Source organism: Octopus bimaculoides, chromosome 5 (assembly GCF_046866305.1).
Source record: "Octopus bimaculoides isolate indiv1 chromosome 5, ASM4686630v1, whole genome shotgun sequence".
NCBI lineage: Eukaryota > Metazoa > Mollusca > Cephalopoda > Octopoda > Octopodidae > Octopus > Octopus bimaculoides.
The window spans coordinates 21,985,424-22,011,172 of NC_142932.1; the positions used below are offsets into that span (position 1 = coordinate 21,985,424).

The 25,749-nt window shown below is 35.1% G+C and overlaps 2 protein-coding genes across 4 annotated transcripts in view; one reads left to right on the forward strand and one right to left on the reverse strand.

Moving 5' to 3' along the window:
- Positions 1-13,795, forward strand: part of LOC106881103 (uncharacterized) — a 28,098-nt gene extending 14,303 nt beyond the window's left edge. For 2 of the 3 annotated variants that reach the window (XM_014931334.3, XM_014931336.3), the window contains 6 exons: positions 7,201-7,446; positions 9,181-9,423; positions 9,923-10,162; positions 11,316-11,377; positions 12,555-12,590; positions 13,635-13,795. In XM_014931334.3, coding sequence (XP_014786820.1) covers positions 7,201-7,446; positions 9,181-9,423; positions 9,923-10,162; positions 11,316-11,377; positions 12,555-12,590; positions 13,635-13,650 — 843 coding nt within the window. In that variant the 3' untranslated portion in view covers positions 13,651-13,795. The remainder of the gene's footprint in view (positions 1-7,200; positions 7,447-9,180; positions 9,424-9,922; positions 10,163-11,315; positions 11,378-12,554; positions 12,591-13,634) is intronic. The other variant, XM_014931335.3, reaches the window with a different exon arrangement.
- LOC106881104 (THUMP domain-containing protein 1) lies at positions 11,373-23,824 on the reverse strand. The gene is made up of 4 exons (XM_014931338.3): positions 23,707-23,824; positions 21,982-22,214; positions 19,706-20,182; positions 11,373-15,001 (listed from the first exon to the last, which is right to left on the reverse strand). The coding sequence occupies exons 2-4, from the start codon at positions 22,195-22,197 to the stop codon at positions 14,621-14,623; spliced, it is 1,074 nt and encodes a 357-aa protein (XP_014786824.1). The 5' UTR covers positions 22,198-22,214; positions 23,707-23,824; the 3' UTR covers positions 11,373-14,620.
- Positions 23,825-25,749: the final 1,925 nt, after the last annotated feature.

Below are 25,749 nucleotides of genomic sequence, written 5' to 3' on the forward strand. Positions count from 1 at the left end.
ATTGTAACTAAAGGGTTAATATATAGAGAAGAGTTTACTGAGATTCGTTTATCACATTTTTGGGTAGCTTCTAAAAAACAGTCGTGTTTGTCTCTTTCTGTTCTATTTCTTCCATATTTCTGTTCCTTCCTTCCTCCCTCCCTCCCTCCCTCCCTTCCTTCCTTCCTTCCTTCCTTTTGGGATATGGTCAGTAATTTTGCTCTTACAGAAACTCAGAAACTCAAGCAGAAAGTCTACATCAAATTCAGAAGGATATTGTGATGCACCACTTAAATTGACTGCAAAAATTATTCCTTAATGTTTGGCACTTATAGAGGAAAGTGTGTAGGTTTTTGCTGATAATGATTCCAATTATGAACATAACAAAACTTACAAAAGGAATTTACAATGATCTCAGTTCCTATACTGTGCTGTAGAAAGAGATGATGCACCATAAACAAGAAACAACTTTGGATAAGTTCTTCACCCCTCAAGCTGATGTTGGTGATAATGAATTATAACATTGTAAATATTGTCTCTCATCCTCCTAGTAACGCTTTTTTCTTCACTCCACCCCCACCTCACACAGTAGTCAACATCTTTTGTGATAAGAATGTACTCTTACAATATTACAATTCTTATTAATTCCCTAATGTATTCTTTTGAAAATGTTTTTGTGTTTTATGTGTCTATATTGTACTGTGTATGTTTAGAATTTGTTATTTTCATGTATCAAGGCGATCATATCGCTTGTTCTCTGTTATTTTCTTAGGAACACAATCTCACTTGATAATATGAAAATCAGTATGAAAATTGATTTCGCATTATGCAATTTGCATTACAGCCAGATTTTCAGGAACACATTACTTCCATAAAGCAAGGGATTCCTGTATTTAGTTTCAGTTACTGAGTATGAATTATGAGTACATAGAGGTGGATGTACCCATGTATTGTACAGGATGCTGAAACAAATAATACTGTTTGAGAGTAACAGTGAATACAAGAGATATTTGTAGATAGTATTTGGTGATTTCATAGAGATCCAGATAGTTGCGTTAATAAGTGAAGGGCAGTAAGTCAAGTGGGTTTTCTTTGATGTGGTCTTGAATATGGGTGTGTATGTGAATCTATATGTGTGCAGTATTCTAATGCAAGACATATTTACCATTTTGTAAAACAGGACAGTAGAGGTTTAGGATTAAAATATATGTTGGGCTTTTGGATTCTTTCATATCTACAACGACCAGCCAATACTTCAATTAGATAAGAACTCAAGGTAGTGAGATGGCTGAGTTGTTAGCATGCAGGGCAAAATGCTTGGTGGCATTTTGTTGGGCTTTATGTTCTGAGTTCAGTTTTTGCTAAGGTCGACTTTTCATCCTTTCAGGGTTGATAAAACAAGGACCAGTTGAGCACTGGGGTCAATGTAATCAACTATCACCCCTCTGAAATTGCTAGCCTTGGGCCAAAATTTGAAATTAGATAAGAATTCAGCATTTATAAGATCAATGATGCTTTGAGTTGTGTGTTGTTTATGAGTGTTTGAAAGGTGTCACTTTATGGTATGTTTTCTCTAGATTCGTAGCAATTTTCATTGATTCTTCTAAGAAGGAGAGAACATTACTATTATTTGTTCTGATTGTCCTTAATTGAAAAATTACTGATAGAATGGTAACATATAGATGGAATAGTAACAGATCAATAGAACAGTAACAAACTAATAGAATGGTAAATATTGATGGAATTATAACAGATGAAAAGAACAGTAGCAGACTAACCTCAAATAGAGACATCCAAATTTAAAAAATGACATTATTCTGGAATTTCTGAGGCTTCAGGCTTACAATTGCTTGTTGTATCCCACTATTATGGGAATATTTTGAAAATTGCTTGAAGGGTGAACAGGACTGGTTGATGCTTTCTTTTTTTAAGCTTCATATAGGCTTTGGTCAAGTAGACCTATAATTAAAAGCATTCCATTCATGGTTATCACTTATGTTTCAGACCTAGTGGGTCTAAGAATACATTATCCAAGACAATAGGGTGTGACTTGGGAAAATAGGAAAGAGAGAGAGAAAGCTTCTATGTAGGTGTACGATCTGTTATTTCTAGAAGGTTGTGCAACTACACAAAAATCCTCTCCTTGTTAATTAAGACACTAGCAAATAGTATCTAATATACTGCATGACAACAAATGGTGTCTAATGCTACGTAATAATAAATAATATCAAATGCAACATCATAATAAATGATATGTAATCCTAAATGAAAACAAATATGTAATGGCTTTTTTATATTTTTCTTATATTGCTTAGTCCAAGGAGGAAGGGCAGAACCCATGATCTTTTTCGGGCCACTGAGACAGGTGGGAGGAAAGCAAGAAAGAAGGAATTTATTCTCAGACCAGAGATCTGGCTGAAATGCTTGCAACAGAATGAACTGTGTTAAAGGCATCCAAGGATCAGATTTTGTAGTGGTGTTAAACTGGGTAACACTGTATTTAATGCTACTTGGTAGCTCATAATGTTATTATTACATGGTTACAGACTGAGAAAAGACTTCCGTGTTTTTAATTACATATGAGTGTGTGTGTATGTGTGCGTGTGTATTAGTTTTTATTATTGTATAAAATTATTGGTGTACTGTTGATTGCATTGACATCCACAGCACATGGCTGATATCTATTTTCTTAAATAGAACTTGTATATCCTTGCTCTTAAAATATGAAAGGCAAAGTTAAACCAATAACATATGATAAGACAACTACATATGCACACAACCTCTATTTATCCATTCACACATATGTGTATATATGTATGTGTATGTATAGGAAGGGCATCCAGCCATAAAAACCTTGCCAAAACATTTAATATTGGTTGTGGTTACTTGTAAATTGCATGGTGAGTTATACTAGGTGATTTTCATTTTTCTATTCTTAGTTTTAAGCTTGTTTTGAGATGGGATGGATTTGATGTGTTCTTTGGAATCACTTAGTATAAGGATATTGTATGAGTATTCATTTTTATTAAGGCAAGCTTTGAAGAAAATATTTCTTGGGTTTGTTGCTTATGGAGGGTTATATCATTGAAAGATGTATGTATGTTGGGTTATTTTGTTAGATTTTCAAAATAAAATTTTTGCAAGGTGTGTATTGGGAGTTATTACAGTCTAGAGTAAATTAATTATACACTTTTTCTATGTTGGTATTTATTCAGATTTTCACATTGGAGCCTTTCAGCAGAGAAGCCCTCATGAATATGTTTGTGGCTCAGGGATTCATGTTTTTGATAATGAGGAAGCTTTCGTTCATGTAAAGGCCTCCTTCAACAAATGGTGATTTAGTGTTTAGAGTGTATAATTAAAATAGGCCAACTAGTTCACTTACCTCAGTGGATTTGCATGACTCCGAACTTATGTGAGAGTGTTTAACAGGATTTCTCTTTATCCTTACATTTCCATTATTTGAAGAGGTAGATTTCTGACATGTATAATGTTCATGTCTTGTGCTGAGATAGTGGTGAATTGGTTGGCATGTGAAATTGTGAAATTACAAAGAATTCCTTTGGAATCAGTGTTTCTGCTTTTATGTTTTATGGATCTACAACAAGAAAGAGATCAACCAATGAAGTTGACAACAGTATAGTTGCTATGTGCAATTAAGGACTATGAGAACAGAAAAGGCAGACTAGTTTATAAGAAATAGCCATAGAGATGCTTAGAATATCTGAAGCAGAGTATGTGCTAATTACTGATATAATCAGATAGTATAAGAACTTTTTGTATCCAATAAGTAGCACATTATCATCAACTGCCTCTAAAGCAAAAGAAATACACAAGAAAGACCAATTACAGATGAATTGAATTGTTGGATCAGTTTATGAAAGTCTTCAACAATCCTAAATCTTGTCCAGTTTTATCCAATATAAATTGTAAAGAAACGTAACTCATTCCAAGAAATCCTCAACACTTGATTCTAACTCCACTATCCACTCAACTACAAATACCTTCACCATAACATAGTATATGCTGTTAACGTAACCATATGCTCTTCAAATAGACAAATCCTTGACCTAACTCCAAACAAATTCAAAGTTTGCTTTAAGCAACATCTGAACACACATTTAGAAATATTTACAGAAAAATCTAACATGAAGCCAGGTAACCACATTTGGAAAACTTGAAACACTCCAACACTTCACATTCCATTACTTGGATATTAAACTTCAGGCTCTAAATTCTGTTCCCTCTCCATCACAGAAAGGAAAGCAGTTCTCTTCAGCAAATAAAACATTAATTTCAAAACTGAGTTAATCTCATTCTGCAGACAGAAACTCCTCCCTTGTAAGAAATGTCTTTAACCCACACATATAATAGCACACCACTACTAACCCTCACACAACTTCCTACAACCTCCATATTATTCCTACTGCATTTTACCTTGCCCAAATAGCTATATATGAATATGCAGATGTGTGTATGTATACACCGTTATATTTGTATGACTTTAAACTGCATCCAGTGGTGGGGCTCTGGTTCAGGAGACCTCAGGGTTTTCACAGAGTGTAGAACCATCTCTTAGCCACTATTGCTCCTAGGTCTACTCTGACTTGGAGAAGCAGCACGTGTCAGGGTCCCAGATAATGGTTAATATTAGGGTTTGCCTACCTATACATGTGAAGACTGGATTCAGTGGACTTGGCAGAGGAAACCTTTATGGTTCAATGGAGGGGAAGACAGCTGCAGCAATATACTGTGGAGTGCAGAGAGCAAGATGACACAAGTAAGACATCTTGGTTATTGTTTAACCCCAGATTAATCCTGATCCATTAGCCTTGTTATCAAAAATTTTCCATTCATCACCATTGTAGCTTTTATTTAGACATAAACTATCTAAGACTATATAATCAAATGTGTCCTTTCTTTTTAAGACAGTAGAGTGTGATTTCTAGCAGATGCAGAAACCACCTACAGACTCTTACATTGACTTTTGTTCGTCAATGTTATAGTTTCTCTGTTAACATTAACTCTTGATGGTTAGAAACAACAGAAATAGTCATACATGTAAAGAAAAAGGCAAACACATTACCTGAGTGCATTGGTGTATCGAGATAGGATGTTGGTGGTGGTAGATGGAAATGAGAAAATCTATATTTGGCTCACAAAAACATGAGCAAGCACATTAAACACACACTTGCTCCTGATTTAGAAACATAAAAATTCTGTCTACACTCTCCTAGTATATCTGGAACTTGAAAGAGTATGGAATGAGCAAAACCAAAATGATTAATAGTTTCATATAGTCAACCTAAGAGTAATGCAAGTGTATCAGAGGACAGACAGATGGACACACACATGCATGCATACATGTACGCACACACACACACGCACACATAAATTGAAAGAGAATAGAAAGCCAGTAATCAATAGAACTTTTGATTGTCAAGGCAGCAAGCTGGCAGAAATGTTAGTACGCTGGGCGAAATGCTTAGCAGTATTTTGTCTGCCGTTACGTTCTGAGTTCAAATTCCGCCGAGGTCGACTTTGCCTTTCATCCTTTTGGGGTCGATAAATTAAGTACCAGTTGCGCACTGGGGTCAATGTAATGGACTTAACCCCTTTGTCTGTCTTTGTTTGTCCCCTCTATGTTTAGCCCCTTGTGGGCAATAAAGAAATAAAGAACTTTTGATTGTTTTTCCATGTCATCCTAAGCTGCTTTCACAATTAATATTTGTTGCTAGGAGTAGGGGTGTGTGAATGTGCTCTGACCAATCCTAATTTAGTTCACATCAGTTAACTTAATTTTATTTGTCCTTTTTTTAATTTTGTATGTGTAGTTATCTGAAAGTGGTACCCTCTTCCACACATCCCCTTCTTCTTACAACAACAAATAATAATTGTTTGTAACATAAGCACACTTCCATAAATTTGGTGAGAGTGGAGTTAGTTGATAAAAATGACGTCATTACTTGATTGATATTTTATTTTATTGACCCAATGAAAGGCAAGGTTGACCTCAGCAGGATTTGAACTCAAAACCTAAAGAGCCAGACTAAATACTGCCAATCTATTGCCCTTTTAACAACAAATAATCTTTATTGATATGATTTATTGAGACTTTTTTTTAGACTGTATATTCATGATGTTTATTGCAACATCAGTGCTGCTGGCATGAAAACACATCTCGTGTATGCTGTAAAGTGGTTGGCATTAAGAAGACCATCCAACCATAGCAACCATTTCAAATCAGACTGGAAAACCATCCAACCCATGCCAATATGGAACATGGACATTAAATGATGATGACATCTCTGATTTCTGTTGTCTTTTTCATGGTTGTATATATGTACATGATTCCAGACCAGATTCAAACTAATGGTAGTAAGTCCTTAAACACATGTTTAGTGGATAAGGACATTATTGGCTGGATATGTACAGGCACAAATCCAGAAATAAAAGACCTGATGATATCCAGAAAATGAATGGAATGAGATGTGTTCTAGATATGAATATTGTTGATATACACATTAGACCTGAAGTTTATAGCCTGGGTAAATTATAATCATTTTAACATCTCATCTAGTCCATATCCACTAGTACATATACTTATCCCTAGTACATATACATGTACAGGAACAAAATTCCTGATGATGTTCAGAAGTTGCATGAAATGAAATGGGATGTGGTTATAAATATTGTAAATATACACTTTAAAGCTGAAGTTTATAGAATGGATAAATTATAATCTTATTAAGAATTCATCTAAGACATTTAGAAATTTGGTAATAAATAATTTATCAAAATAATATAAGAATGGTTATTCTCCTTACATATTTTGGTGGGACAGTGATGGGAAATTTATGAAATTTATACTCAAACCTTTCACAAATTAAACTGGAAATTTGAAATAATGATTTCTAAGATTCATATAAAACAGCACATTTTGAGGGAAAGGTTTGATTTGGTTGACTCCAGTATTTTACTGGTATATATTTAATTGACTCTGGAGAGATTAAAGACAATTTTCCAGTGAAATTTGGTCTTAAAAATGGAGCTTATAATGCTGAAAGTAATTCCTTCTGACACCTTTTACAATACTGGAGATTTTTAGATATTGTAAGGTAAACTTTGAAATGACTCAGATAATTTTTATAGATTCTGTGAGGTTATGCATGCACAGCTGTTGTTGCTGTTGTTAATGTTATTGTTCTTTTCCATTTCCAGCTGGAACCAGAAATAAAGGCAGTACGAAAGACACAAGAGAGTCTGATAGAGGACTTGACGCATATCCGTAGCAACAGTGATGTGCACAACAAGCAGTATTCAGAACTGCAGATGAATGTCAGACAAATTGCAGAAGATGCAACAGAGGCCATTAGCAGCATGAAGACCTTGAAATCACAGACAGTAAATAATCTGCAGCTTATCAAGAATATTAAGCTGGAATTGAACAAACTAAAGGATCCAGAGGTAAGCTAATCTACTTTTAGTTTGTAATGTGTGTCTGGTGTCAGTTAGATAAGTATGCAAATTTATCATTTCATCATTTGCCATCTAATTTACTTTTGGCTGATTACTAAGTTAGCCTTTCTAATTTATTTAGATTGGTTATTGTCATCTTGTTACATATGCTTATACCAAAACATATCTTTTGTCTAGCTACCATCCCATGTTCATTCCATCTACTTTTAGCTGAAAGCCATCACAATACCACTATACCTCACATTACTTAATACATGGACCACTACAAGGGTTCACTATATGTGCATCAATACAATAAAGTACAGATGAACCACCATTTAATGCAACCAGTCACAGTATGTTGATTGGAATATAATGAGAGAGACCTGGGCTTCCATTGTTAGCTTGTAGTGCCTCCCTTTCCATTGTTTGATGCTGAAGAGGAGATAACTACTCTGAAAGACATACATTTATCAATCAGAGTAGGAAGCATTTCAAACTGATTAAGTGTATTTACACTTATTTGTCTTCTGCAAGAATTTTTCTTTGTGACAAATTACAGTAAGTAGCCTTCTTACAGGTTCAAATATACTCAAGCATATTTGAACTGGTAACAAGTTTATATCAATACAATAATGAATGTATCATACAGATAAGAAAGTAATATTTTGAATGTAGTATAGTTGTGAAAACAGCAGAAAGATTGGGTATTTTACCTTTATATGACAGAAAAAGTTGTCAGCAGACAGCCACAGGATTCAAACCTACACCTCTCAGATACCAGCTGGGTATAACCATTAAGCTAAACTGCCTGCTGACAGCCTTGCAGCTTTCTGATGACAACTTTTTCAGTCATATGAGAGTAAAATATCCAATCTTTCTGCTGTATCCACGGCTATACTGCATTTGAAATATTACTTTCTTGATACACATTTGATGCTTCCAAAAAACAAACAAAAAGATGTTTGTTTACATATGTTGTTGCAATAATGAATGTATTGGTTTTTAAAGCTGGTTATCCAGATTTCTAGATGCCTTTTTCAAGAGTACAACACAATAGCTCTAAAAGTGTTGTAATTTGTTTGAAGCGTTGCAGTATGCATAAATAAGATAAATGTTTCAAAAAGAAAAGAAGACCTTTGATCTATGCAGGTGAGGAGTTAGGCAAAGTATATGTAAGGCGTTGTCAATCAATAACAACAAAATAGATATTATATTATATTACATAGGTTATTTAATGATTGTATGATATTTTGGAAAAAGTTCCCCACTTCAAATATAAGAAAATATAATTAAAGACTATGGAGAAATGTATTGTTACCAACAAGTCATTCTTGTATGTTGTTGAATGGTTTACTAGAAAGAACACATTTCTCCACTCTCTGATTATTTACTTTCTTCTGTTTGAAAAAGGGATTGTTTTTCTCAATTATTAAATAAGATCAGTAGACAACCTGTGTAAGGTAATATAAAATCTCTTCTCTTTGTTTTCATTTATTGACATGACCTTATATATTTTGTCTAACTCCTCACCTGCATTGCTCAAAGGTTTTTCCAATATTTATCTCATTTACAAAAGCTGGTGGTGGTAAAGTTTGAGCATACAATCATATGGTCAGTAGTCCAGCACTTTTATCTCATAGCCATTCTCTGACAAAAATTTACTTGGAATACTTGTGAGTTCCAATAAATATCTATAACAAAAGTTTTGATTTTATTTTAATTTCTAATTTTTTGAAATAGTCTCGAATAAACCTGAAGATTGAAGCTGAGCGAAAAGAAACCAGACAGGATATCGACATGTTGAAGACACAGTTGAAAGAAGAACATACTCGCTCCTTGAATACGGCCAATGAGATGGAGAAAATCATTAAATCTTTATCATCAGTTACCATGATGCAAAATGACATTAAAGCACAGTTAGAGGAGATGTCATTAAAAGTGAGCGATCTGCAGAATGACATCAGCACTTTGAAGATATCACAGGTAAGATAATCAAGGTTATTATATGAACTGTTAGATTTGTTTGTTTGTCTGAGGTCCTGTGTTTCAATGTAGTTCGTCTGAGGTCCTTGTTTCATTGTTGTTTTGTGTGATTGTGAAAGTGAAATGTTATTGATATATATGGCGAGGACATGATTCTTGTTTCTTAATAATGAACATTCGGTGAGTGCGTTCTTTGTATGTAATTAGTAAATAAATGTAATAACTAAATTGTACAACTCGTTGTCTTTTCTCTGCAAGTCCCCTGAGAGGAATACAACAAAGGTGGTGTATTTGTGTGATGATAACAGGGTGGATGTTAACCAAATAAGGACTGTGTGTAAATGGTGACAGGATAGATGCAGTGAGTAGTTGTTGGGTAAATTTTCAATTTCTAGCAAATTGCGCAACCCTGTAGATGGGGTGGCTTCATAGGTTCCCCTACAATGCAGTGTGTTACTATTGAAGCATGAGATATTTTCTTTTTGCTTTCTCTCTCCAGGGACCGATTTCGAAAATCAAAGAAATTGAAAACAAACAAGAACTTTTGCAGACAATGTTAAACAGTGCCATGAAACAGATTGAAGAGAACAAGAACAACCAGTTATTGTTCAGTGCCTCACAGACTCCAAACCTTCAGAGAGATGTTGTTGATAAACTGGCTATGCGTATCAATGAATTAGAGACAAGCTTTGGGGAAATGAAGAATAATCAGAAAAATATGAAACTGGGACTTCATTTGGTTAGTGACATATTTACATCTCTTCCTTCTGACTCCCTTTACTATTGTTACAAATGAATACGTTTGCCTTTCTTTAAACAACTTTGTCTTTTGCCTTTCTCTAAACAACCTTGTTTTACGATCATCTGTTGATACTCTCTGTTTGTCAGTGTGTGTGTGTGTGTGTGTGTATCATCATCATCATCATTGTTTAACGTCCGCCTTCCATGCTAGCATTGGTTGGACGATTTGACTGGGGACTGGTGAAACCGGATGGCAACACCAGGCTCCAATCTGATTTGGCAGAGTTTCTACAGCTGGATGCCCTTCCTAATGCCAACCACTCAGAGAGTGTAGTGGGTGCTTTTACGTGTCACCCGCACGAAGGCCAGTCAGGTGGTACTGGCAACGGCCACGCTCGAAATGGTGTCTTTTATGTGCCACCCACACTAAAGCCAGTCCAGGGGCACTGGCAACGATCTCACTCGAAAACCCTACGAAGGCCAGTCAGGCGGCACTGGCAACGGTCACGCTCAAAATGGTATATATATATATATATATATATATATATATATATATAAAAACAAATAGTAAATGAGTATAGGCATATATACGTACAGGTATGTGCATACCGACATCCATCTGTATGTATAGGTGCATATCTGGGTACAGGACATTGCAAACAAACGTAGACAAGAAAACACACAAGCCACATAGAGAACATTTTCCTTCATCAGCTACCCCTGTTTTAACACCGGCGTTTCGAAATATATATATATGGGTGTCTTGGTGGCCTTGTGGGTAGAGACATAAGCAGACAACTACATTGACCATCCTGAGCAGGGTTCAGTCTCACCCAGGGCCTGCATTAAAGGGTCTTACTAAAATTTTAGGTGCAGGAGTGGCTGTGTGGTAAGTAGCTTGCTTACCAACCACATGCTTCTGGGTTCAGTCCCACTGCATGGCAGCTTGGTCAAGTGTCTTCTACTATCGCCTTGTGAGTGGATTTGGTAGACGGAAACTGAAACAAGCCCATCGTATATATATGTATATATATATATGTGTGTCTGTCCCCACAACATCGCTTGACAACTGATGCTGGTGTGTTACTGCTGTAATTGATATTGCTGTCCAGTGGACAGTTTACTCATTCTACTTTTATCATCTTTCACAGAAAACCAGAGTTATCCACAAACCACAAGCAAAGAAGGGAAAATATCAACACAAGAAAGTGGAGTAAGCATTTTATTGGTTATCCAATCCCGACAATAATTTTTCAGTGTGGTTGATTGTAGTTAATATAGCCAGTCAAAACAGGTAATAGAATTTCAAGCTGGTTTACCTTAGTTCACAACCAAAAATTACATTTTGTGTTAGAAGCTAGAGTAATCCCACATTTTAACAGTCATTTAGAGGTAAAAAAAAGAAATACATCTAATTTGTCTAAATACTTCTTTGTCCCTAAGATTTATATTAAACAAATGTCAGAAGTTCTCTCCCTATTCTTAGATCTAAGTAGAAGACATATACAACACTTTGGGCAAATGTCTTTAGCTATCACCTTGAGCTGACCAAAGCCTTGTGAGGTTTGGTAGGTGTAAACTGAAAGAAGCCTGCCGTTTGTGTATATATACATACATGAGTGTGTGCTTGTTTGTTGTATCTCTTTGTCTTAACATCATTCAATAGTTGTAAGCAAGTGTCACCGTCATTTCCAGTTGTGTATAATCATGTCCAACTATGAAGAGATATTACCTTGCTTGGAAACAGGTGAGGATTGGTAACAGTAAGGGCATCCAGCTGTAGAAAATCTGTTAACTTTGGGTTGCATTGTTTGAAGACAATGGACAAGACAGTGTGAAGATCTGGTTTGATTGTTTTGAAGTGACCCAATGTTCTTCCACATTTGGTGTGTATATAGGAAAATGATTAGCTTGGTGTAATGGAGAGAGAGATAGTTTTGAAAATTTACCAATTGTGTAGAGTTAGATGCAAAGTGGGCTACAAATGTGAATGATTTGTATTAAGATATATGGCTTAGAAAGCCATGTGATTGAAAAATAAAGGGAAAGTGGATTCCACAGAATTAGTAGAAATTCTTTTAGCAAGGAATTAAAATCACTGCTTGCAGTTTGGGAGGTAAGAGTGTTTGTAAGAGTTGCACTGGTGAGTAAAAGCTGTCTAATTAGTAGGGTTGGTATTAAACAGGATAGTATTGTATGCTCACTAGCCAAACATGTATCTCACATCACGAGAAATGACTAGAAATACTGAATGATTACATTGATGAGCTACAACTGTATCACAGCAAAGATGATGGTGGGGGCTATCCAACACAAAACTTAACACCAATCTGATTCTTGTTTTATTTCATTCCAAACAATTTCACTGCTTTCAATTTATTTCCATACAGGATTAAACATACCTCTTGGCAAGCTCCTCCACCACGGTAAGTGAACAATGACTGTTACATACAAATGTTTCTCTCTCTTACTCTGTTTACTAGCTTTATTCTAATAGTAGACAGTCAATGAGTCAGCTGACTACTGTGAGAAGATGGCTGATAAACTGAGAGAGTGAAGTTTGTCTTAAGGAATATTATGTCAAACTCTGGCCGGGTAGCCATGTACCTCTTCTACAGCAAGACATTTTGTCTGTCATACTCTAACCGTTCATCATCTGGCACAAGATTGCATCCTCCAATGCCTCTTCTCCTCTCAAAGATTTCTTGTCTTGCAAGTTACTTGGTGACTCTGCCAGTGCTGGTACCACATAGTAAAGTGGTTAGCATCTGGAAGGGCATCCAGCTGTAAAAACCATGCTGAAACTGACCTCGTCTGTGCTGGTGCCACTCAGTGGCTGGTGTTATAAAGGGCATCAGCCATAAAAACCGTGTCAAAACAGACAGAGAAGTCTGATGCAGGCTCCTGCCTGGCTAGCCAGTATGGAAGAAGGACATTAAACGATGATGATGATGATGATGAAGCAATGGTTTTTCAAAAGTGACAAAAACGAAAGACTAAAGTAGGACATTAAAGAAATTAAATAGATGTAATCACAAAAATCATCTACATTAGATTTTTGACGTTTCACACAAACATATACAAGATTTGTTTTACTGATGTTTCACATTTCCATGCCAGCCTGTTCGTCCTACTTCTGATGTTAAGAAGTGGTTGTGCCACCTAGGTGCAAACCAGATTATACTTTGCCCAAAGGTACAACACAATGGTAGAACGGTTTGAACCAATGGCCATGTAATTAGTTGTTTAGCAACTAAATCTCACTGCTATCATCAAATTTACCTGGGATTAATAAAATATACTAAATTCTTTGACTGATCTTATTTCCCCAGGAGCAGGTAACTCTGGAGCCTTCTTCCTGCTCAGGTTTACACACACAATTATGTAGTTAATAAATAACCTTTGTATTTCATTCATTTTACATTATTCAGTATTTAAAACATTTCTCTGTTATTTTTTTTTGTCAACAGAAATGAAGGTAATTAAAGAACATCACGGCCCTCAATGGATAAAAATGCTCAGATGAGGTTTGGAACAAGAACTTGACCATTTTCTGCCTCATTCTCACTTTAATTAATTAATTTGATTGATGATTTACCAATTAAAGATTAAAATATTTGTGTGTAACTCATATTGGAATAACTTGGTTCAGTTTGTAGATGCCACCTCCTAACCTTGTTTCTTTAGTTTTTGAAAGAACATTTGTCTGCAGTCAGACCAGCTTGTCATGTAAAGTGAGTTGGTCACTGATCAACCAATGAGGCTTCACTTTTTTTCTGATGGACTGAAGAAGATCAGACACTCCAGTCTGGGAGTAAACTCTTGCATCAAAAAACATCTTTGGAATTGGTTCCTGAAAAGAGTTTGCAGTGGACAGTGGTTGATCAGGTCAATAACATATCAGACAAGCAGGTGAGACAGCTGTTTGCGTCCTCTTACTTACACCATACTGTGATCACATCTCTAACTGTAAGTAAAGCAGGGAATCACTCATTACTGTGTTAAACTACTTGTCTCCAGTATATCTATCTATTTAACTACTTGTCTGTCTACTTATCTCTTGTAAGATATCAGATACTTTGATGATGGGTTTATCTATATTAATAATCTTTCATACACAATTTATTATATGTCAAAAAGTGAAGGTCCAAAGTAGTAATAACCCGATTCTCTTGTCACTCCATTTAAGATTGTCAAAATAAATACCAGTAATATACTGGAGTTTTTGCCATATCTTTACCTGTGTCCCATTTCTATAAAACCTATAAAAAATAACAACAGAACAGCAGGGTTTAAAGAAATGGTAACAGATATTTTTACAACTAAATAGAACTGAATGAAACAAACAACAGGAAAGTACATCTTAGGGAGTTGATTTCAAAAGACTGCACACGTTCTTAAAATTCATCCGATCTGCACTGCTGCCAGCAATGGAACTAGTTCACAACAGTTCTTGCTAAACTTTCTCACCAGTTTCTGTTTCTGATTTTTCACTAGACTGATTACAATCATTCTGTATTTCAGTACAGTTAGATCTATTAGTGTTTAACTTGTCCTTGGAATTGACAATGGTAGCACTTAATTCATTTTTAGAGTCAGATTTAGCAAGAGTGCTGGCATGAATGAGATTAGTGTCAGGTGTGCTCTCTGCTAGAGCTGTAGCATTTGGTTGTTCTTCTGTGGTTTCACATTGATTTGCAGCCAGGCGTTGCAGTGCTCTGGCTGTCTCCTGTAGATTGTACTTGCGGAACTTGTAGAAATCTTTCACAACACTTAGGCAGCAAAATCCTTTCAGGAACTCCACAATGACAATAAAGTCTGGTGTACTGTAGTTAACCTGCAAGAACAAGTGAGACATTTCATAAGATCATCAATAGTAGGCTGTTTTTTTTTTATGTACAAGTGGTTGATCAATGATCTTTTGGTCTGAAACTAGTTGTTCCCCAAAACACCTAATTGAGTTAGTCTGACTTGGTAAGAGGTTCTTGTGTTATGAAAGATTTACAAAACAAAGTTTTGAGATGTGAATATAGACTTATTTAACCATGTGACTTCTAGAAAATTATGGCTGCTTCACAACATTCTTCATGTAGTATTAATTTCAATATGCAAAAAATTATACATGTGTTAGGTGCATGATTCTCAGAATTCATATAATCATCATCATTTAACATCCATTTTCTATGCTACTGGCAAAGCAAGGGGTCACACCAAGTTCCATAGTCTGTTTTGGCATGGTTTCTACAGCTGGATGCTCTTCCTTATACCAGCCACTTTTGAGAGTGTACTGGGTGTTTTTTTACATGGTACCATTACTATATATATATATATATATATATAAATTGGAAATATAAAATAAAAACAAAACACAAAGGATTCTGCGGTACATGTGTTTCAAGCTTTATAGTTGTTGCATCATAGTATAAAGCTATCTTCAGCCGCAAATGTATTCTTTCCCAAGAATTATATCACATAGAATAAGTTAAAGTAGGAAGAAACATGATAGATAAAAGGTGAGATTCTGTTTGGTATTTTCCATTGTAATATACCTCGTAGAATTCTTAATTTACACAGAAGTTCCTCGGTACTCCGGAATCCGTCCATACTGGGCCACAATTTAGTGTAGAGTGAATGTTAAATAAACAATACTAGTTTATATTAGCTAGAAGGATAGTGTTAAAAGATGGGAGAAGTTGGTGGTTAAAACAATATAACAAAAATGAAACAATAATATAAAATAAAATAAAATAAAATATATATATATAAATATATATATATATATATAAAATAAAAAATATATATATATATAATGAAGCTAATTTCTATAATGCAGCACTAAATAAGGCAGGATATAAAGAAAGGGTCTCCTATATTGAAAATGGTAGCAAAGGAATTGAAACAACTGACAACAACAACAATAATAATAATAATAATAATAATAATAATAATAGGAATAAACACAAAGTAAATAAACTAAATAAACCAAAGTACCCTCATAAAAACAACATAGGTAACTTAAAATTCTTTAAAAACAATATTAATAACCATGAGGATAATAATAAGGATAATAAAATCTGGCTCATAATCCCATTTGGGAGAAATATCAGGAGTAATCTGATAGCTAAGTTTAGAGAAGTGATAGGTAGACACTTCCCAAGGAGCTCACACTATGGTAAGATTATCAACACACATATAATCAGATTTGGATTTTCAAATACTAGGAACATAGCACAGATAATAGCAGCACATAACATTAAAATACTTGAGTCTAGGGAAACAGGTAGGAATGAGAATTTGAATAATAATAATAATAATAATGATAACAATGATGGTAATAATAATAATAATAATAATGGTGATAATGATAGTAGTAGTAATAATAATAATAATAATAATGGAGGTTCATTTATTAATAATAGGAGTAAGAGCATAATCACAGTAAAAGAGGTAAACCCTAGGAGAATAAAATTTGAAGGACCTAATGCGAAAGTCAAAAATATAATATATCAATGCAAAGTAAAGACTCAAACAGATACCATGACATACATGGGGTGCACTTCAGGACAGGTATGCCGTAGAATTTCTAACCATTTCTCATGCTTTAGAGATAGGAAGAAAATGGCTAGCACTAGTCTTAGCAAATACATCTGGGGTCTTAAGGAAAGTAATAAACTATTCATTAGAATGGTCTATAATAGCTAGATCAATGCTATATGAGAGAGGAAGAAAGTATTGTTCGCTCTGTACGGTGGAACTGTACCACATACTCTTCTCTAAGGATAAATTGATTAATAAAGTAAAGAATAATGCTCTGAAATGTACGCATATCATAAGAGGTACATTTCGTTGGTATAAATGATCTCAAGATGTGATGAAGTACAGCATGATGTCTCATGTATGTTTATGTATGTGCAATTATGCATATATGGATGAGTGCATAAAAGAGTGTGTGTGTGTGTGTGTATATATATGTATGTATATATATATGTATACATATATATATATGTATATATATGTATGTATATATATATATATATATATATATGTGTATATGTATGTGTGTGTGCATGTGTATGTATATATGTATGTGTGTTGTATTTGTATGTATGTGTGTATATATATGTATGTGTATATATATATGTGTATATGTGTATATGTATGTATATATATATATATATATGTATATATATGTATGTGTGTGTGTGCATGTGTATGTATATATGTATATATGTGTATGTATATATGTGTATATATATGTATATATATATATATGTGTATGTGTGTGTGTGTACGTATATGTGTATACATATGTATGTGTGTGTATGTATATATGGATAGGTATACGGGTAAAGTGTATGTATGCATATGTATACGGGTAATATAGTATAGTAAAGAGAAATAAACAAAATAATTAATTAATCTAGTGGAAATCCACAGGAGAGCAATAAAAATAGAAAATTAAGGAGTTATCTCCCCTATAATAACAAAGACGAAAACTAACGAGATCCTAAAGACCTAATAACAGTTATGTATGTGTTTTTTCGTGTTTTGTTCGAAAGGTAACCACTCCTGAAGAAGTGCCAAATGTCTAAATCCAATGGACCAGTCACTGGATAAGTTTGGCACAGAAATGTTAACATAGAGTGGTGAATAAATCGATATATCGAATTTGAAGTCTCTGTCTCTTTTGAATATGAAAATTTAAAAGTTTAAAAACCTTATGATATATATATATATATATATATATATATATATATATATATATATATATATATATATATAGAAAGATAGATAGATATAGATATACATATATATTTTCGTTAGTGTCTCCTTATCTTAACACCTCATGATAGTTGTAAATGAGAGTCAACATTATAAAATTGATGCCATTCATTTACAATCGTCCATGAAAAACATGCATTGCCATGAGGGAAATATTACCTTACTTGGAAATAATGAGGGGCATCTGACCATAGAAAACCTGCCTGAATGAATTGTGTCTGACTCATGAAAACATGAAATAGTGGACATTAAAATGATGAGTGATGTGACCTACTTTAAAACTGAAAAAAGCAAAAAAATGTGGAAGATAACAGTGGCTGCTGTAATGTTTAAATTTTAGTCCTGCAAATCTTAATCAGCAACATGGCATCTGGTTTAACTCAATAATTATCAAGACTTTTATCATCCTATAATAATGTAGTTTTTTTTTACTGGTTTGGTCAACTGGAAGGGATTGTGCCAATGGCTCTCATAGGTCTTCCAAGAATGTAGCTGATGTTCTTTTTGTACAATTGCAAGAAAAACATAGGCAGGGAGAGAATTCCACAGGGTTGATGTTCTGGAGAGAAAGGACCTTGGGAGTTATACACAGTATAGAGGAAAGACAAGTAAGGCATGTGAGTATGATTCATGAAAGTGGTGAAAGAGCCACTGCAAGTGAGGAGCAGGTGTTTCAATAATAGAAGGGCAAAGACAGAGTGAGATGCCAGCATGTCTACAAGCCAAAGGTTGATATCTGCCAATGAGTGATTTGATATCAATCAGTTAGACGGCCTTTTTATTGGATGTTTGCAGCTGTTCCAAGAAAAATGATAGCAGTGGTGTTGGTGCATGAAAAGGTAGTAAGGGATTGAGCAAGATGAGAACATGAGCAAGAAGAGGTATTCAAAAATAATGTTTTTTGTAATAAAGAATTGGGTATTTCATTTGATGTTACTAGTACAAAGAATACACTACAGATTCTGGAGAGAGAGAGCTTCATAAGTCGACTCCAGTAAGGTGAGAAAATATACAAAAATGATATGTTAACATATGAAAACATCTTTTCTAAAGTGCATCATTACTAGATTTTAAAGGTATCCAGAACAAAAACATCATCAATAAACTCAGTTTAAGATTATTGCAGATAAATCAGATGTTTCTAACACTTAAGAACATCTGATTCATTTGTGATAGTCTTAAACCATAATCCTGGTTTTAAAGGTATGACAAATAGGTGCAGGCTTGGCTGTGTGGTAAAAAGCTTGCTTCTCAACCTCATGGTTCTAAGTTTAATCCCACTGCATGGCATCTTGGACAAGTATCTTCTACAATAGTCTCAGGGCAATGAAAGCCTTGTGGGAATTTGGTAGACAAAAAGAAGCCTGTTGTATATATATATGTATCTGTGTGTGTATTTGTGTCTTGACATTTTGTGATAGTTGTAAATGAGTGTCACTGCTGTACAAGTAGTGCCATTCATTTCTAAATCTGGAAAAACATACTTGGCCTTAGGGAAATATTACCTTGCTTGGAAGGTGAGAGTTGGTGATAGGAGAGGCATCCAGTTGAAGAAAATCTGCATCAATAAACTATCAAACCCACACAAGCATAGAAAAGTGAATATTAAAATGATGATGATGATGGTAATGAAGAACAAACAAACCAGGTTTTCAAGGTAATAAGCAAACCAAGTTTTGAAACATGATAAACAGAATTTTAAACATGTTTAAACTAAATTGTAAAACATTAATGCAACAGGTTTATATACATCACCAACCTTATTCAAGGGATTCATCTCTTCAATAATCTGACAGATATTCCGAATTACATCATCACGGGTCACTCTAGCAGTCATACGAGCCTTAAATGAAATGCCATATGTTGTTGTTGTTCCAAAAGGTGTGGAGAAATATGAATCCAGGAGGTCCGTGGCTACCTTTGTGATGTCTGCCAAATCGATACGACAAATGGTACTCACTGGAAGGACACGAAGACTATAACGAGTCTTTTGGACCTGACTTTGGTAAATATCACTGAGAATGTGATGAATTAATTCACATGGCTTCTCGAGAGTAGTCTTGATGAAGAGACAGTTCTTTGTGCCACTGTCCACCTGTTGGAACCGCCGTTCGGCAGGTTTTTCGTCTTTCAAGGCTTTCACTTCTCGTTCAAGTTCATCTTCAATCTCACCAGCTGATTCTTCTGAATCTTCTTTGTCATCATTAGATTCCAAATTCTTTGATGTCACCTCTGTCTAAATCAGATAAAATATCAGAAAAACAAAATAAAGCCATTTTAATTTCTTAAATAGGCCCAAAACCTTAAACATGGTGGGAAGAGGAGGAATGTCAGTCAATTAAACAGACCAGTAGTTCCCAACCTGAGGTCTGTGGACGCCTGGTGGTCCATGAACATACACACACACACACACACATATATATATATATATATATATATATATATATATATATATATATATATATATATATATATATATATATACACACACACACACACACATACTTAAGGATAAGCATATTAAAAGGGGTCAGTGGGAAAACTCATTTAAATAAAAGGGTTGGAAACCACTGGAACAGATCTTAGTACATAACTGGTGCCTTACTTAATCAATACCAGAGAGATGAAAGTCAATGTTGAATTCAGTGGGATTTGAACTGAGAATGTAAAAAGCAGTTTGACAAATGATGTAACGATTCTGCCTTTTAAGAGATGTTTCTGATTTAGGCACAAGACCAACAATTTTGAGAGGTGGGGAAGAATAAGTTGATACCACCAATCTTAGGACATATCATTTATTTTAATGATCTCAGAAAGATGAAAAGGTAAGTTGATCTCAGCACAAGCAGACATGAGATCCTCATTCCACTCCACTCAGCAACAATCAGCTGGAGTTACTTTAGCATTTAAACTGGCCATATCTGGTCAAAATATTCTACCTGTTTTATGTTCAAACTGGTCAGATCTGGCCCCTCACACCTACCCTTCAATGTCATTCTAAAAATAAACTAACATGTCATCAGGATCTAGAAGCTACAAGATAATTCATGATTAATTTGAAACGATGTGAATAAATAAATAAATATCCACACTCTTCCTTGGAAAGTAAAAGTTACAAAAAAGGTAAAAAAAATCAAAATCAAAAAGAAAATGATTTCCACTTTAGTTCTACTGTGCAGCACCTTGGGTATGCATTCTGCTATAGCCCCAGACCAACCAAAGCCTTATGAGTGAATCTGATAGACAAAAAACTAAGTGGAAACCCTGTATGTGTGTGTTTACATTTGGGCTCTATGAAAGTCACCAACTACAAGCAGAGTTCTTGGCATTGCTTCATTTCTCCAATCAGCAAATAGTCTGCTCACTTTTGCACTTTTGAAGGGGTATGAAATAAGAGATACTTGTGAAACAAGAAAGGCATCTAGCTGTAAAACAATGCTTCAGTAACATATTCATCTACCCCATGCTAATATGGATAAACAAAAGTTCGAACGTGGTCAATGCCAGTACCCACTAACTGGCTCCCGTGCTGGTGGCACGTAAAAAGCACCCACTACACTCTTGGAGTGGTTGACATTAGGAAGGGCATCCAGTTGTAGAAACATTGCCAGATCATATTGGAGCCTATGTGCAGCCGCTAGCTCTCTAGACCTCAGTCAAACCGTCCAACCCATGCCAGCATGGAAAATGAATGTTAAACGGTGATGATGATGATGACCAAAAGGATCTCAAAATAATAGGAAGTGTTACAATGGACTATATTGAGTTCAGTATTTTACTAGTATTTATTTTATTGACCCTGAAAGGACGAAAGTCATCAAACCTTGCACAAGGATTGAAATATGAAGAGAAGGCTAGTTATTACATCGATCCCAATGCTCAACTGGTACTTATTTTATTGATCCCTGAAAAAATGAAAGGCAAAGTTGACCTTGGTGACATTTGAACTCAGAATGCAAAGTATTTTCTCCAGCACAGTAATGATTCTGCCAGTCTGTCGTCTTACAAAAGATACTATTAATAAACAAAACTCACATGTTCAGGTCCATATAATATATCGGCGTATTCATTGAGAAGATTATACATTTCCTTAACAGCTTGACTTTCATTGCGATTACATGTCACCAGAAAACCTCGCATCCCAACATCAATGGAGTTCCATTTCTTACGTTTCTTATACATACATTTCTTGTAATAGGTACGTGATCTCTTGCAGCCACTCTTTTCCTTTGGTCCATCGTTGCCTCCCATTCTGATGTTTATGCAACCTGCAACATAATGAGACTGAACTATTAAAGTGTTTCACTCATATAACTGTTGATGAATACTTTTGGAGTAAAGTTACGCCTTTGAACAGAGATAGATTATTGGAAAAATGTAAAGTAGGGGTTGGATTTTTAGTAGAGGTAAGTCTTTGGTGTACAGGTAGCAATAGGTATTTCAAGCAGACGTAGGCTTTGGACATAAATAAATTCTTTGGGATGGTTAAGAAGTTTTTTTTCCCAGTAACATGGGTTCAGTCCCACTGGTAGATTGGATAAGTGTCTTCTACTATAGCCCCAAGCCGACTAAAGCTTTGTGAGTGCATTTGGTAGGCGGAAACTTGTAGAAGTTTGTCGTGTGCATATGTGAAAGTGTGTATATTTGTATCTCTTTGTCTTGACATAACACGATAGCTATACATGAGTGGAATTGTCATACAGAGTTATTCGTTCCTATTCGTATTTTAACTGAATGCCCAATAGAGTAACAAATAACATCGTCAAATGCTGACTGATGGCAACAGTAACGTTACAACCAAACTCTATATTAGATGCACTAACCAAAACAACTGTGGACCTATGACATAAAACTTGGCAACTTGAGAATGAAACTGAGGTAGCATTACACTCAAAAGGCTTCCTTCAGTAACTTACCCAACATGCAAATGGAACCATGAAACTAAGTCAGTAGAGGAGGGGCTAGTATCGCGCATATAACATTTTGCAGGACCTACCCCTCCCCAAAAGGCAGTTTAAACGATTTAATATGCTTAACATGAAGGCTTAAAGAGAAAGGATATTTAAAATCGTCATTTTCAAAAGACATTTACTACGCAACCAAACTTTCAGCGTAGTTTTTTTGTTGAGACCCAGATCACCTTCGATCGAGCAAACCTAACCATTTCGTTTTTCCGCATTTCAGAAATTAGATTGTCTAATATATCCTTCATTTATGACGGTAGGGTGTGATGAGAAGGAGATATGTCTATCATTTTTAACAGGCTGAGCGACTGCGTAGATACTCCTTTGTTATTTTGCTGCCTTTATAATAGAGAGCAGGGTTTATATATATATATATATATATATATATATATATATATATAGTGTATTGATGTAGCGAATATATATTCTCGTTTATTAAAATTACGGGACACTTTCGTATTTGTGGGTGGAGAACTGTGAGTTAGGAAGTTGGAATACTATGGTATTGGCAACCTAACTGAAAGCACTATTGAGGAATGAGAACCAGCACATGTGTAGGAAGTACTGAATACCTTGTAAACTGGCTAGAGCATAATATATTACTGAGACACACATTAACAATCCACAATAGAGCGATGGAACGAAAAGATAAACACTAAAGAAATTTCAAAAGCTCAATAATAATAGAATAAGCTAGTTACATAGTTACCGGTTAATATTTATACATGTGTCAGCTATTAATTGATAGATCAGTTAATATGCTTGTGCCGGTTGTTATAAATATATTTATACATACCTTCTGATTTTTAAATATATATATATATATATATATATATATATATATATACTCGAAACGACAGAAATTCAACGATATACAGAAATAAACAAGAACGACGTGAAAGAACACGTGGTGCGTTTGTTTGTAATTTGTCAGTAATCTCCCTTGATATTTAAATTATCTCCCTTGATATTTTAATTATCTCCCTTGATAACTTATTGCTTCACGGTTAAAACGACTTCCTAAATGTCAAATCTGTATACTCTTTACTCTTTTACTTGTTTCAGTCATTTGACTGCGGCCATGCTGGAGCACCGCCTTTAGTCCAGCAAATCGACCCCACAACTTATTCTTTGTAAGCCTAGTACTTATTCTATCGGTCTATTTTGCCGAACCGCTAAGTTACAGGGACGTAAACACACCACCATCGGTTGTTAAGCGATGTTGGGGGGACAAACAGACACACATACATATATAGGTACATATATACGACAGGCTTCTTTCAGTTTCCGTCTACCAAATTCACTCACAAGACCCGAGGCTATAGTAGAAGACACTTACCCAAGGTACCACGCAGTGGGAATGAACCCGGAACCATGTGGTTCGTAAACAAGCTACTTACCACACAGCCATTCCTGTGCCTATGTGTGAATTATTTTACTTCTTGAGTCAGGGGAATGGTGGTGGAGCCTATGCCTTCAACTTCTCCAAAACTGATGTTTTTGAAAGTCAACATCGGTTGGAAAGATGTGGAGTAACAGAAGTCCAAAATTCTTCGGAGAAAGGACGGGATGAAGTGATTTGAGCAGGAGCTGAGAGAGGTGGCAGTGGTGGAGGACATTGCAGAGTAATGGGAAGAGAGATGAGTTGGAATACCAAACTGGAGGTAGCATGATTTTAACTAACTCCAAGGAGCAAAGGCCATTATAGTAGAAGTATCGATAGAAAAAGCAAAGGGAGGAGACTGCACACTTGTGGACTAGAAGTAGGAGTTCGTTTATGTATGTATATATGTATGTATGTATGTATGCATATATGTGTATCAGTGTGCATATGTATGCTGCTATTGTTCCTGCTACCAATGATGATGATGATCATCGCCACCACCACCACCACCACCAGATACACACACATATTACGGAGATGTACTTGCATAGCAAGTGACCTGATCTGAGATCGTGTGCTGGAACGAAAACAATTGCAGCATGGAAGGTGTTTATAAGCCATTTAAGAAACACACAAAAACCGTTAGATTCACTTCAACATTTAAATTTAATTTGCCAAAATATTTTCGTTGCTTTGAGACAGCGACCTGTTCACTGACAAATTCCCTGCTGCACGGAATTTTGTTAGTGAACATACATACACACACACAGACGCACACACATGGCACACGTGTGCACTAACACAAACATGAATGTTAACATACACACACACACACACACACAGACGCACACATAAGCACATATATGCATATATGACAAGCTTCTTTCAGTTTCTGTCTACCAAATCCACTCGTAGGGCTTTGGTCAACCTTGACCTTTCATAGGTACCGTACAGTGTGACTGAACCTAAGAACATATGGTAAGGAAGCAAGCTTTTCAACCACTCAACCATGCTTGCACCTATAAAAATTAAAATAATTTATATTTATACGGTATTATATTTATTCATATTACCATTTATGATTATATTTTATAATTACACTATACATTTTTAATCGACACACCGTGAAGGTATCCTACACCAACTCTGCTAATTTAGAGCAGCTTATACATTGCATAAACAATAACAAAATGCAGCAAAGATTTAATAACCCACCTACTGGATCTAGTGAACATTTGCATCTAAATAACAACCAAGGAGATGTAAACCGCATTGATAAACACCAACTATGACCAATTTGTAGTAGTAGAAATACTTATGATGCAGCTAGCATGGTAACAATGCTGGTAAATGGAGTTGGTACTGCCTTATATACAAATAAATATGATAAATGCTCATGCAGAGAAAAATTAAAATGTCCTTCGATGAATCTCTGTATGAGTACAAATCTTGTAT

What these genes read in the sequence shown, in the direction of transcription:
- LOC106881104 (XM_014931338.3), bottom strand. Translation starts at nt 22,197, where the DNA reads ATGGGAGGCAACGATGGACCAAAGGAAAAGAGTGGCTGCAAGAGATCA. An exon ending in TATTATATGGACCTGAACAT is followed by an intron (nt 20,183 to 21,981) that starts GTGAGTTTTGTT and finishes TATCTGATTTAG; the next exon opens with ACAGAGGTGACATCAAAGAA. An exon ending in AGATGAATCCCTTGAATAAG is followed by an intron (nt 15,002 to 19,705) that starts GTTGGTGATGTA and finishes TTGTTCTTGCAG; the next exon opens with GTTAACTACAGTACACCAGA.